Raw genomic sequence first — 14957 nt, forward strand, 5'->3', positions numbered from 1 at the left:
TGTAACGGGATTACGTATTTAAAATACAAAGTATAAGTAACTGTATTCCACTACAGTTACAATTTAAATCATTGGTAATTAGAACACAGTTACATTCAAAAAGTATTTTGATTATTGAAGAGATTATTTTGCATTTTATTGTCATTTGTTTCATTTAATATTTAGTCCTTTCAGATGGAAAACATTTATACATATAAATGATGCGATCCAAAGTGCATTTGAACAGCGGTGAAACACTTTCTTATGATGTGTTACATTCATACGAGCAGACAGAGAAGTAAGTCTGAAGTAAGTTTGGAGCAGAGGAAATAGAAATAAACCTTGTGTAAATTGTCAGCGTTATGCTAAGATAAAATGCTATTTCTAGCCATTGTACATGCACGTTACCAGGCACGATCATATTTTTTATCAAGAAAATTCACGTTAGATCATAATTTCTTCTTTCTAGTAAGACCTTTGATATTAGGGCAAAAATCATATTCTTGATAATAATTTTTGTATTGTTTTCTTGTAAAAATATCTAAAAATCCTTAAAACAAGATCAATTTGATTTATCTTGTTTTAGAAACAACACTGCATAAGATATTTCGGTTTATCAGAGAATGTATTTTTAACATGTGTATGTTGTCTTACTGTACTGGCAGAGTTTTTATAGTCAAAACAAGTGAAAAAATCTCCCAGTGCTGAAGAAGTAATCCAAAGTATTTAGAATACATTACTGACCTTGAGTAATCTAACGGAATACATTACAAATTACATTTTACAGCATGTGTTCTGTAATCTGTAGTGGAATACATTTCAAAAGTAACCCTTCCCAACCCTGCCTATTGACACACTAAAGGCGAAGATATAATATAACCATCTTAAGACAAATTGTTTTGTGAAACATCTAATGTTCCTATAGTTTTGCACAGTACTGTATCTAGATATTTATTTATTTACTTTTCAAACAGCCATTGTAGCCATGCAAGTAGATTCAAAATGTTTAATGCATGAAAGTAATACAGTAAAAATCTAGTTTAAAATAATCAATCCATGCTTTCCACACGTTTTTCATCAAATGAACGCAAGGAAGAATTAAACAGAATTATTTTAATTTATACTATCATATAATACCTTCATATAAGATACATATTAATTATTTTTTAATAGCAAAAATAAAAAATAAAAAAATGCAGGGACTTCAGTGAATATTTTTTGGTGATGTTTGCAAAACAAATCGGTGCAAACAATCGATTTATCAAATCTAACACTGTTTTGATTTACTACAAATGTTTAAATGTCTCTGTCTTAATGCTCTCATCTTTACAAGTTGTGAGACAAGGAAGGATCACAAAACAAATCTAATGATGTGTTCTTTAGGACTTAATAGCTTAATAGTACACATTTATATGTATAAGGTACCGAATGTAAATAAAAAGCGCATTCAATTAATTGCGATGTTCACAATGGTTCTTAATCATGTATTGCCAGCAAATTCATAGTGAAAACACTGTGAATGTGTCACCAAGCACAAATGTTTAAACTCCATTTTTAATTTCATGGGGTCTTTAAAGTATTGCCTTTCTCAGTGCTCAAATCTCAGAGCCCTTTGAACTTCAGTATTTACTAAGCAAAATGGGACAAAAGGGTTGCTGTGGCCACAGTCAGGTCATGCTCACCTTACCATACTGTTAATAAATGGCAGCGTGTGAGGAACCATGCAATATGGCACATTATATGTGATGATAAAATGCCAAGCTTCTGTCTAGCAGTTAAAAATACAGACACATTGACAAGTAAAACCTGTTGCTATTTTTAACTTTTGCACGGAAATGGTACATTTTATTGATTAAACTGCAGTTTGCTGTTGAGTTGAATCAGCTTGATGTCACAGTGTGTGGACTTGATTGTAATTCCCTCTGCTTTTCTCCCACAGGGCACAAGAATTTGTGAAAGCTCTGATGTAAGTTCACATTCATTATGACCTTATAATTTGAGTCAAATCTTTTACATTTGATTCCTTTGAATAGGTTAAAAAGATTAAAAAATTAATCAGATTGATTTGTTTTGCGAATCAAGAATCTGAATCAAAATCACAAGGAGGCACGCGTCGAACAACGTGTGTTGCATCATCTCCACTGGGTAAGAGAAGAAAACGCTCATCTAAGTTTGAATGTGTTTTGACCTTTCCAGGAGACCTGTTCATATAAAGTTTTAAGTCAATCAATGCAGTTAGCTTTTTACGTTTAACCAAGGCACAATTTGTATAATATAATGACCATACAGTATGTGCTCATGAAAATGTTAAACAATAACATTTGTGAAACTCGTTTAACCTGAAACCAATAGTAACAGAAGAATAACTGTAAAGTGCTTTTTGCTATTGCATGGTTACTAGGGTGTTCTGGGTGGTTGCTGGGGCATACTATACAGTTGCCAAAGTGCTCTGCTCTATTTTTTTAGCGCATTGCTACAATGTATGTGTTTGGTAGTGTGTTCTGGGAGGATGTCAGGTTGTTGCTTTGCTGTCACTTTGTTGTGCTCTGTATTTGTAGCACATTGCTATGCAGTTGCTAGGCAGTTCTGGGTGGTTGCCGGGTTGTTGCTATGCTGTTGCTTAGTTGTTCTCTGTGATTTTAGAACACTGCTAAAAGAAAAGAGCCCACCCACAAGTCTCTAATCTGGTCACTAAATATGGATCTCATTTGTTATGAACTGTTTTTTTTTTCTTCTTCATATTAATCATGTAAAAAATCCACGTTTAACACATAAACAGTATAAAGACTATTTCAGTGACGTTGTGGTTTATTCTGCGTTCAAGTCCTCTTGGGAAGTTCGTACTTACGTGGTCAGAAGTCGCAATTGCGATGTAATGTGCTTTCAGGTGATTTGTAGGAAAGAATAGGCCTGTTTTGCAATTTCCTAATTTTATTTTCCTTTTAAGTTTTCTCACTTTTTTAGCACCAATGCAACAAAATGAAGACTGTTCACATGCTTTTAAGTGATGCTTTATCTACCTTATTTTATCATTCTTGTGCCGCCACATACAGTATACCGATAGTAAAGGTTGTTTTATTGCACAAACTGTCACCTAATAATCCAGCTAAATAAGTGTTATTTTTTGGCAAGCTTTATTTTTCAACAATGGTACAAAAATGCATTCAATCTAAAGTACACAGTCAAAATCCACAGGTAAAAAAGAATTACAGTATGTTTTAAAAATGCATTATATTTGCTTGATTATTTCCATGATTCTTTAATTGACACGCCCCAAACTCGGATAACTGGGGCTCCAAGAAAATCCCAATGGTAATTACAACTTTATGGTGGTGTTCATTTGTGCTTATCTTATAAATACAATGATTAATGGCGTGAACGCACCATTAATTCATATAGTTTACATTGCTATTTTGCGCCAGATGAGTAGTACATTTACTCGCGGACTGAATTAGCAGTTCTTGAGTTAACTCCTCTTAATATAGATTCAAGCACAGCACCGACACTCAACTAAGTTGCTATGGGTTTAATTAGCTGTGCCGTAATTTATGTGATTTAATTGTACTTTTGATACTTGAGTAAATTTAATATCAGTTGCTTTATCACTTTTACTTAAGTATTTTTCTCATGAGCTACTTTAACTTTTACTTGAGTCAGTTTCCATGAAGGTATCTTTACTTTTACTTGAAGGGATAGTTCACCCAAAAACTATCAATTCTGCAAAAAATGTCACCACAGTCAAATCATTTTGATGAGATCAGGCTCACTATAAAGGTTTGTGTGCAATACAATGCAACAAAAAATGGCAATGTAGCATTTTGTCCCCCTACACCACTATATTTTGGAAAAAGTAGCTTGTTACTAGAAAAGCCAATACTACTTTGAAAACAGCAGAACTACTGTCATATTACTAACAAATTTTAGTAGTGTATTTTTTGTTGGTTCTTCCCAATGCAGGTAAAAACTAATTGGGCCTGCTCAAATGTGCTCTCAGATATTTCATGCTTCTCAGACATTTTAGTCTTTCTTAAGCGACACGAGCAAATAACTTTTAATCAGTATTAGAGTGATGGGATCATATTATGATGGGAAGGTAATCTTAGGCAGGGCCGGCGCTCTGCTCTCCTTATCTATGACCCTCTCTGAGCTCCCTTTGTCTGAATGGAGTCAATGCTCGCTGAGTGCACTTGAAAGAAGCTGTCAGCAAATCCTCCAGTAACCAGCCGAGGATCAATGCCACAAATTAGCGTTGTTCTAATGGTAATCGAGCTGAGATCTCAGCAAGCGGCCGCAGTTGTGACACGCTGAAAGACGCCGCCCCGACCGATGCATGGCATGCTGCAAAACCCAGAACTGTGCGTTTATTCATTTGAAGTAATATTCTGGGTCCAACTCAAGTTGAGCTCAATCAACAAAATTTGTGGAGTATGTTGATTACCACAAAATGTATTGACTTGCCTTTTCTTAAAAAAATAAAATAAAAAAAAGCAAAAAATCTGGGTTACACTGAGGCACTTACAATGGAAGAGAATGAGGGCCAATTTTTGAACATTAAAATACTTACTGTTTCAAAAGTTCAAGTCACAAGATGTAAACAATATGTGTGTAAATATGATTTTAGTGTAATAAGATCGCTTACTAACCTTTTCTGTGTAAAGTTATAGCAAATTTTACAACTTTGTTGCCATGACGATGTTATGCCAACAACAATTGCAATTATATTGTGTATGACAATTAATTACCTTAAGTATGAGCTATAGTAATAGTGATAATAACCACAGCAAACACCACTGAGGCCAAATTCATGAAACATTCTTAAGAAGAAAATTCTTCTTAACTACCATTTTCTTCTTAATTTCTAAATTAAGAAAAAAGGTATGAATATTTTGTATTCCCGAAAAAATTTCTTAAGAAAGTTCTTATCTTTTTTCTTAAGATTGCTCTTTAGAAAAAACTTAAGAAGAATTCAAATTCTCCAAAAAATGTTCTTAAAAATTGTTCTAAATAACATCTTAAAGTTATGATAACCAGCTCAGCGAGTAAAGACACTGACTACCACACCTGGAGTCGCGAGTTCGAATCCAGGGTGTGCTGAGTGACTCCAGCCTGGTCTCCTAAGCAACCAAATTGGCCCGGTTGCTAGGAAGGGAAGAGTCACATGGGGTAACCTCCTCGTGGTCGCGATTAGTGGTTCTCGCTCTCAATGGGGTGCGTGGTAAGTTGTGCGTGGATCACGGAGAGTAGCATGAGCCTCCACATGCTGTGAGTCTCCGCGGAGTCATGCACAGCAAGCCACGTGATAAGATGCATGGATTGACGGTCTCAGAAGCGGAGGCAACTGAGACTTGTCCTCCGCCACCCAGATTAAGGTGAGTAACTGCGCCACCACGAGGACCTAGTAAGTAGTGGGAATTGAGCATTCCAAAATTGGGGAGAAAAGGGGATACAAAAATAAATAAATTAGGATAACCTTACAGTTGTCTTATATCCCTAAAGGTAAGATGTTTAATAAATTTACTGGGTTGTTTCAAATGAGACGTGTTCTATCATGTTCACTGTCAGAAAAAATTTGCAAACATTTTACCTTAAGGGGTACAATGGTTTGTCACTGGGGCAGTATACTCAAAGGTACACCCGTGTAACCTTTAACATGGGTACATATTAGAACCCTTACAGCTTGTACCTTTTAGGAGGCAAACAGACCACAAGGAGGTTAACCCAACGTGACTCTACCCATCCTAGCAACTGGGCCAATTGGTTGCTTAGGAAGCCTGACTAGAGTCACTCAGCACGCCCTGGATTCGAACTTGCGACTCCAGGTATGGAAGTCAGTGTCTTTACTCGCTGAGGTATCCAGGCCCCCGTCCACAACACATTTTGATTGTTTTGTGTTTTATGTTATTTTTATTTTCAGCTATCAAACCACATAAATGTATTGTTTTGAGGCTTCACTCTTAATATGGGGACCAATTATGCTTGTCAATTCAATATAGTGCTCTCTCTCCATGATCTTTAGAATCCATAGAAACATCCATCATTTACATAAAAAAATTATAGCGAGTTGCTAAAAAAAGTTAAATAGATAGATACATTTATCGTTTCTATTAAACAGTGCTGAAGCAATGAATTTGTTGTATTAGACAAGGCAACCTCATGAGCAGGTTAGTGAAATCAGACAATGGCCTGTCATCTTATTCTTAAGAAAAAAAATAAGATGTTCTTAAGAAAATATTTGAGAACTTCTTAGGAAGTTTCCAAGAATTGCACTTAGGAACATTCAAACTTCTTAGAATTTATCTTAAGAACGTTCAGATTTTTTTTTCTCAGGAACATTTTCATGAATCTGGCCCCTGATTTCTAAAATGTCAGTTCAAATTGAAACCAATTAAAAGCTTCCAGTGTCCTGAAAACGTTTTACACAGACGATTTTAGCATACTTGCATTTGGCCTTCTGAAATTGTAAAAAGAGGGATTAAAATAGTTTTCAACTGAGCATTAGTAACAACACACCCTAATTATTTCTCTTTATATGACATACCTTTTGAAGAAACCTCTAGATGACCTCAGCTTTATACCTTAAGCACCTGAGGCCCAGATTAAGAGTTCAAACTCCAAGCAGCACAAAAAAAAAAAAAAAAAAACAGAACCAAAAGAAGAAGAGAAAAACCCATTGCGACTAAGTGATTTCCCCTCCTGAAGGTAAGTGTGTTCAGGTAGAGTTAATCTATTAGTGGCGTGCTGTATGGTCTCCACCCAGCCCCTCAGCTCCACTCACAGGGGCTGTGGATCAAGCATAGTCATGTCTGAAAGAGTTATGTACCTGTCGGAGGTCAATGAAGGCCAACTGTAGCGTGTCCCCCTGGAATCCTGGCACAGGCTCGGAACTGGCAAACACTGAGAGAGGAACAGGAAAACATCTTAGTCATGTAGATACAGAACACAGCATTAATTGGAGTGTACTGTGTAAAGATCCTAAATCAAACTCTCATGTAAATAAAGGATGGATGATATATTAAAGGAATGTTCCGGGTTGAATACAGATTTAGGTCAATCGACAGCATTTGTAGCATAATATTGATTACCACAAAATTAATTTTGACTCGTCTCTTGTTTATTTAAAAAAGAGGAAGCAAACATCATGGTTACAGAAAGGCACTTACAATAGAAGTAAGAGTAAGAAAAAAATCTGAGATTTACTGCTGTTGCAACAACATTGTAATATTGGATATAAGTTTCCACAGATAAGGTTAGTAAGCAAATTTAGACTTAAATCATGTTTACACGTATAATGTTTGTTTTTACTGTAAACCAGATACTGGTTTTACTGCCATTATGTCATCATGACAACAAAGTTGTGATATTGGATATAATGTTACACATGTTAATGTATAATGGTAACAGGTATAACGTTTTTTACGTGTTAACCTGATTTTAGTTTAACACATTTTATTTTAGTTTAATACATTTTCTTATTAATATTATGTGTAAATTTATATCCAATATTAAAATTTTGATGCCGGTAAACCTAGCAATCTGGTAAACGCCGTAACGTAAACATGCAACTGATTATGTCTTGAAACGGTGTGTATTTTAATGTTTATGGACTGGACCCATTCACTTCCATTGCAAGTGCCTTTCTGCAACCCACCATTTTCTCATATATACAATACCGGTCAAAAGTTTTGAAACACTCATTCTTAAAAAATATTTTTCTCACATTTTAGAATAATAGTACAGCCATCAAAACTATGGAATAACATAAATGGAACTATGGGAATTATGTTGTGAAACTGTGTTATATTTTAGCATCTTCAAAGTAGTCACCCTTTGCCTAGAATTTACAGACATGTACTCTTGACATTCTCTCAACCAACTTCTTGAGGTATCACCCTGGGATGCTTTTTAAACAGTATTGAAGGAGTTCCCATCTATGTTGGGCACTTATTGGCTGCTTTTCTTTATTATTTGGTCCAAGTCATCAATTTCAAAAACTATTTTTTTTTTAATTACATTTTAGTTTTATAATTAAATAAATTAATATGTTGGCACAATTATATTTTTGTCTACAAAACTAAATTCAAACATTTAAGCATACACCTTCAGATCAAAAGATTTTTAACATCATGAGAAACATTTCAGTGTTTCAAAACTTTTGACTGGTAGTGTACACATATATATATAAACATATATACAGTATACATACATACATATATATATATATATATATATATATATATATATATACAGTTGTGCTCAAAAGTTTGCATACCCTGGCAGAAATTGTGAAATTTTGGCATTGATTTTGAAAATATGACTGATCATGCAAAAAAACTGTCTTTTATTTAAGGATAGCGATCATATGAAGACATTTATTATCACATAGTTGTTTGGCTCCTTTTTAAATCATAATGATAACAGAAATCATCCAAATGGCCCTGATCAAAAGTTTACATACCCTTGAATGTTTGGCCTTGTTACAGTCACACAAGGTGACACACACAGGTTTAAATGGCAATTAAAGGTTAATTTCCCACACCTGTGGCTTTTTAAATTGCAATTAGTGTCTGTGTATAAATAGTCAATGAGTTTGTTAGCTCTCACGTGGATGCACTGAGCAGGCTAGATACTGAGTCATGGGGAGCAGAAAAGAACTGTCAAAAGACCTGCGTAACAAGGTAATGGGACTTTATAAAGATGGAAAAGGATATAAAAAGAAATCCAAAGCCTTGAAAATGCCAGTCAGTACTGTTCAATCACTTATTAAGAAATGGAAAATTTGGGGATCTCTTGATACCAAGCCAAGGTCAGGTAGACCAAGAAAGATTTCAGCCACAACTGCCAGAAGAATTGTTCGGGATACAAAGAAAAACCCACAGGTAACCTCAGGAGAAATACAGGCTGCTCTGGAAAAAGATGGTGTGGTTGTTTCAAGGAGCACAGTACGACGATACTTGAACAAAAATAAGCTGCATGGTCGAGTTGCCAGAAAGAAGCCTTTACTGTGCAAATGCCACAATATAGCCCGGTTACAATATGCCCGACAACACCTTGACACGCCTCACAGCTTCTGGCACACTGTAATTTGGAATGACGAGACCAAAATAGAGCTTTATGGTCACAACCATAAGTGCTATGTTTGGAGAGGGGTCAACAAGGCCTATAGTGAAAAGAATACCATCCCCACTGTGAAGCATGGTGGTGGCTCACTGATGTTTTGGGGGTGTGTGAACTCTAAAGACATGGGGTATCTTGTGAAAATTGATGGCAAAATGAATGCAGCATGTTATCAGAAAATACTGGCAGACAATTTGCATTCTTCTGCACGAAAGCTGCGTATGGGACACTCTTGGACTTTCCAGCATGACAATGACCCTAAGCACAAGGCCACGTTGACACTCCAGTGGTTACAGCAGAAAAAGGTGAAGGTTCTGGAGTGGCCATCACAGTCTCCTGACCTTAATACCATCGAGCCACTCTGGGGAGATCTCAAACGTGCGGTTCATGCAAGACGACCAAAGACTTGCATGACCTGGAGGCATTTTGCCAAGACGAATGGGCAGCTATGCCACCTGCAAGAATTTGGGGCCTCATAGACAACTATTACAAAAGACTGCACGCTGTCATTGATGCTAAAGGGGGCAATACACAGTATTAAGAACTAAGGGTATGCAGACTTTTGAACAGGGGTCATTTCATTTTTTTCTTTGTTGCCATGTTTTGTTTTATGATTGTGCCATTCTGTTATAACCTACAGTTGAATATGAATCCCATAAGAAATAAATGTTTTTGCCTGTTCACTCATGTTTTCTTTAAAAATGGTACATATATTACCAATTCTCCAAGGGTATGCAAACTTTTGAGCACAACTGTATATATGCATACACACACACACAAACACACACACACAAACACACACACATACACACATATATTATTTACTGTAACCCGACATTTTCTCATACATACACACACATATATATATATATATATATACATACCCACACAGACACGCACGCACACACACACACACACAAGTGTATATATGTGTGTATATATATATATATATATATATATATATATATATATATTTGAACTGTTTGTTGCAGATAATTGTTTCAAAACACAGATTGAACAACGGAAGCCCGTTTTGTCCATAGTTTATCCCTTTATTCTGTCTTGTTTTCTTGTGATCACAATTTAACTTTCTCGAGATCTCGACATAATAAAAGTTGTTTTCTCGTGATCACAACTTGTGTAAATCACTGCAGAATCATTCCAGAGACGTCATTCAGTATTGCAATGTCAGAGGAGCAGGAGCGCGTCACATATCTCATTAATCAAGCCCTGATGGCAGCTGAAATAGCTTTGTGCCATCGAAGCACTGTATACATTGAAGCACTATATCGACTCTTTAATAATTTCGTGATCTGTGACATCCTAAGCTTCATTTGTCTGAACATCACGTGACTGCTTTGGTATGTGGTTCAAAGCTATGTTTTTGAACCCAATACAGTCACTTAAGCACATTTCATACCAATTTTAATAAAATGTTACAGCCCATCCCACAAGCATATTTATTTTCCAAACCAGATGTTAATAAGCAGTTATTAATTTACTCTCAGACATTGTTTTTATTCTTTAACAGAACACAGTAACTTCTCAACTACTATATGAAGTCTTGGAGCCTTCACTTGGTTTTTACGTATTTATTTATAAACACATTAGTAAAAAAGAAGAAAACGACATAATAGCGTTGATAATAAATTCCAGATTTATTGCTAGTTGACCACCAGATGATAGTACAATGATTTTTGTACAGAAGCTTTGAGTACGAACCCAATTTCAATACGTTGTAAAGAAAGCCCTTTTGCTTCAGAAAACGTCATTTTCTCATCATTACTCCACAGATACCGGATTATGACTGAGAGAGCAGGTTTAGCAGACTTGCGAGTCGCAAGATAAAACAGAGATAAAATCCATCTCTTTGATATAGAGAAGCCTGCTGCGATAAACAGAAGATGAAGATGCTGTGCCTGTGACGTTATGAGCTGCTCCAGGCTCCAAAAGATGTTTTCTAGCGGGAACTTTGTCAAAATAACAAAAAAAGAGAGAGAAAATTAAGTTGTGATCTCGAGAAAACAACTTTTGTTATGTTGAGATCATGAGAAAATTAAGTTGTGACAAAATGGGCTTCCTTATTGAATGATTAGTTTGCGTCATAACTTGAAAATGTTCACCACAGTCTCCAGGTGAAATTTTACATGATTTAATTTGTGAAAAGATACAATGTACAATGTAAAAACACAACATTTTGTTCAATTGGTGCACATACCAGAGATCAAAACTGTTTAACGGCATTTTACTAACAGTTCCAATCAGAGCAGGTGTGGACTTCCAGGAGCAGGTGAAGAGCAAGTAATCAGGAATGTTCTTTAAAATGAGTGTAACTCATAACCACTTCTTAGAAAAGCTGATAATATCAATAAAACCTGCTGCATGAGTGCATCTACATCTACGCTGCGGTTCACAGAGCATCATACGCCTCGGCTGGCAGCCTAACTGCGTATTTGAAAAACTGCATGGGAAATTCGGCTTAGAAAATGGTTATGGTAAAGTTCAAATTCTGCCTCTTTTAAACCTAGTGAGTGGCCTACATAAGCAGCATTATAATGCACACTCCTAATCCGAAGGCTGCTCCAAAAAGTAGGAAGTATAATTATGCTCTATTCTTTTGGCCAAAGAAAGCGGCAAAGGATACATGACAATCCCATGATACATTCCAACAAGCTCAGTGAATAAAAATATACTTCTAATTCATTCAAACCTAAAAAGCATTGCTAAAAACAATCTAATTAAAAATGTATCCAACATGTGTGTATGCTATGTGTTCTTTTTATGCTTTTTAATCACCTTGTTAGCTTAGTAACATGCCAAATTTAAAATCTACTGAAATCAACCGTGAGTTGGGTCTCACATGGGGAACGCTATTTGTATGACGCACAGATTTGCTGCTTATGTGGTGGATCAAATCAGTCATTCTACTTCATTTACGTAACTGCTTTAGAAGGCAGCTGTCTATAGGCAGCTTTTGTATGACTTCAGAAGACTTGGAATACAGCACATGAGTCCTATGGACTTCTTTTTTGGTCATTTTATTTTGACTTTCTGAAGCTTGACAGACGTGGTCACTATGAACTGTTGTTGCATTGCAGGGGTTTTAAAGTAGGAAGATTGTTTTTCCTTAATTTCGGCCCACAAATACATTTTTAATTTTTGCATTTGGTTTTGCATTTAAAGTGGACATGACATGCTTTTTTAAAATTATTATTATTTTAACATGTTACTTGAGGTTCACATATAACATTAGTAAAGTTTTTTTTTTTTTTTTTGCACAAAAAAAGTAATATATTTGCAAAACATGATCATTTTCCAACCTCATTCTGACTTTTTGTCAGAAATGCTTGGTTTTGGTGCTGCTTCTCCTTTAAGTAAATGGCTCCTTGACAGTAAATGCCCACTGTTCTGATTGACTCTCTACTCTTGACTGACCTGCCCTCTTCTTGCCATCTCTAGCTACAGAAGTGATTACGTAAATTAGGTATTGATGTGTTGTTGTGGGGGCGGTCAGATGCAAATGTCTACCACAGTATGACATCACAATGTGGAGGAAGTAGTTGTGGTTTCAACAAATGCTCTTTTTGCAGTGAGGAGGAAGTTTTGAGTTCTGAAACTTACAGTATGTTATTACAGTACAATGACCTCTTATATGCCAAAAGATCAAGGAAAATGTAATTCCTCATCATGACCCCTTTAATATTTTCCTGTAGTTCTCTTTAAGGATTGTTAAACAGTGGCCTAATGCATATATTTTTGCACATGGCATATTACACGCTTAATAAAATTAGATTGCTTACATTAGCTGTCCACACTACAGCAACACTGGAAGTTGACAGTTAAAATGACAGATTTTAAATTGTTAGGTGAACTTTTCCTTTAATAATCCAATCCCAAAACTCACGTTCACACTGTATGACGTCCAGGTTGAACTGTTGAATGGCTCCCATGCTGATCTGCTTGAGTTCAGTGTCCAACAGCATCTGCATCAGTGACGTGGCCAGGTGCTTACAGGCAGACATACACGCCGTCTGCGCTACCTTACCCTGAAGAACAGCACACACAAACACAAACAAAACTGTGACTACAGGTGTCCTCAGCTACAAAGGGCATCAATGATGAAGTCACATCCAGTTTTCGATCTAAATGAATTTAATGAATTTACAGTCTGTACAGATTCTTAGTATCAGGTCGGAGCCAATTGAAGAGCTTAAAAAATGAGGGGGAAATCACTAAGATAATTGCACCGCTTATTGCATAATATATTTGCACATGCTTTACAGTGTTAGGTAGATTACTTCTAAAATGTAATCTGGTATTGATTACAAATTACACAACTAAAATTGTAATCAGTGACGTAATCTTTTAGATTACTCTTTTTAGGTGATTGAGATTACACATAGCATGTTTTCATAAATCTCATAAATAATTAAAATAGTATTAAAGGGATAGTTCACCCCAAAATAAAAATTCTCTCATCATTTACTCTCCCTTATGCCACCCCAGAAATGTATGACTTTCTCTCTTCTGCTGAAAATAAACAAAGGTTTTAGAAGAATATCTCATGTCTGTTGGTCCATACAAAGCAAGTGAATGGTGGCCAAAACTTTGAGGCACCATTAAGCAAATAAAGGCAGCATAAAAGTAATCCATTCGATCCCAGTAGTTAAATTCATATCTTCAGAAGTGATATGATAGGTGTGGGTGAGAAACAGATCAAAATGTAAGATCTTTTTTTACTGTAAATTCTCACCTCTGCCCAGTAGGTGGTGATATGCACAAAGAATGTGCATCACCAAAAACAAAAAGAATGAGAAAGTGAAAGTGGAGATTTATAGTAAAAAAGGACTTAAATATTGATCTGTTTCTCAACCACACCTATCATATTTCTTCTGAAGACATGGATTAGACAACTGGAATCGTATGGATTACTTTTATGCTGTCTTTACATGCTTTTTGGAGCTTCAAAGTTCTGGCCACCATTCACTTGCATTGTAATATTCTTCTAAAAATCTTAGTTTGTGTTCTGCAGATGGCATCTGGGATGGCATGATTTTCGGTTAACTATCCCTGCAAGTACCAATTAACACTCCTTTTATTAAACAGTAAACATACATTCAAACAGCGGACTGTCTTCAATGTATGTAGTGCCATGAGTCTAGGCCTACTGCACATATTTCAGGCTCTGGCTCAGAAATATATCAGCGTAATTAGTAAATTACACACTAACTATTGCCATTGGCTGATTGGTAATCATACAATCCATGTTATCCAAAACTGTAATCTAATTACACATATTTTAAAATGTAACTAAAGGCACTTGATTTATATAATCTGACTACATATTCCAGATTACATGTAATCTGTTACTACCCAACACCGATGCTTTACTGCATTATATTTACGTATGCTGCTATTGTTTAAGCACCCAAGTCACTAAAGAAATGCAAATCAGATAACAGCACAAACACAGCCACAAAGTTAGTACACAATGCAGTTTGTAAATCACCAATCCCAATCGTACATAAACATCTCTTTTAAACAAATTTAAGAGAGTTAATTGTGCCAGGCAAAAATTATCATTTCTTTTCAATGGTAACAAGCCTCTGCTTTTATGAAAAATAGGCTTATTATACAGTAGAATGAGACTTATTTACAAAAGTCAGCGCTGAAATGATAATTACATAACTGTAATTTAAATATGCATGGCGCAGCACACTAGCACAGATGCTGTATGGTTAAACTAGATTACGGGTGGTTAGTGAATAGGATGCAGGATTTTGCGCTCAAATACAGCGTGCAAAAGTGTGGCAACTGTTTAGTGAATTCTCCCCGGTTGGATAAATCAGAAAAGTTTCTGTTCC

General features: G+C 35.7%; 1 protein-coding gene across 4 annotated transcripts in view; it reads right to left on the reverse strand.

Annotated features, from left to right (window-relative positions):
- The window catches only part of LOC127426739 (exocyst complex component 6-like), a 108294-nt gene that overhangs the window by 10146 nt on the left and 83191 nt on the right, over positions 1–14957 (reverse strand). For all 4 annotated transcript variants that reach the window (XM_051673730.1, XM_051673732.1, XM_051673733.1 and 1 more), the window contains 2 exons: positions 12998–13139; positions 6800–6873 (listed from right to left, as the gene is read on the reverse strand). In XM_051673730.1, coding sequence (XP_051529690.1) covers positions 6800–6873; positions 12998–13139 — 216 coding nt within the window. The remainder of the gene's footprint in view (positions 1–6799; positions 6874–12997; positions 13140–14957) is intronic.

This window comes from Myxocyprinus asiaticus, chromosome 36 (genome assembly GCF_019703515.2).
Source record: "Myxocyprinus asiaticus isolate MX2 ecotype Aquarium Trade chromosome 36, UBuf_Myxa_2, whole genome shotgun sequence".
Taxonomy (NCBI): Eukaryota; Metazoa; Chordata; class Actinopteri; order Cypriniformes; family Catostomidae; genus Myxocyprinus; species Myxocyprinus asiaticus.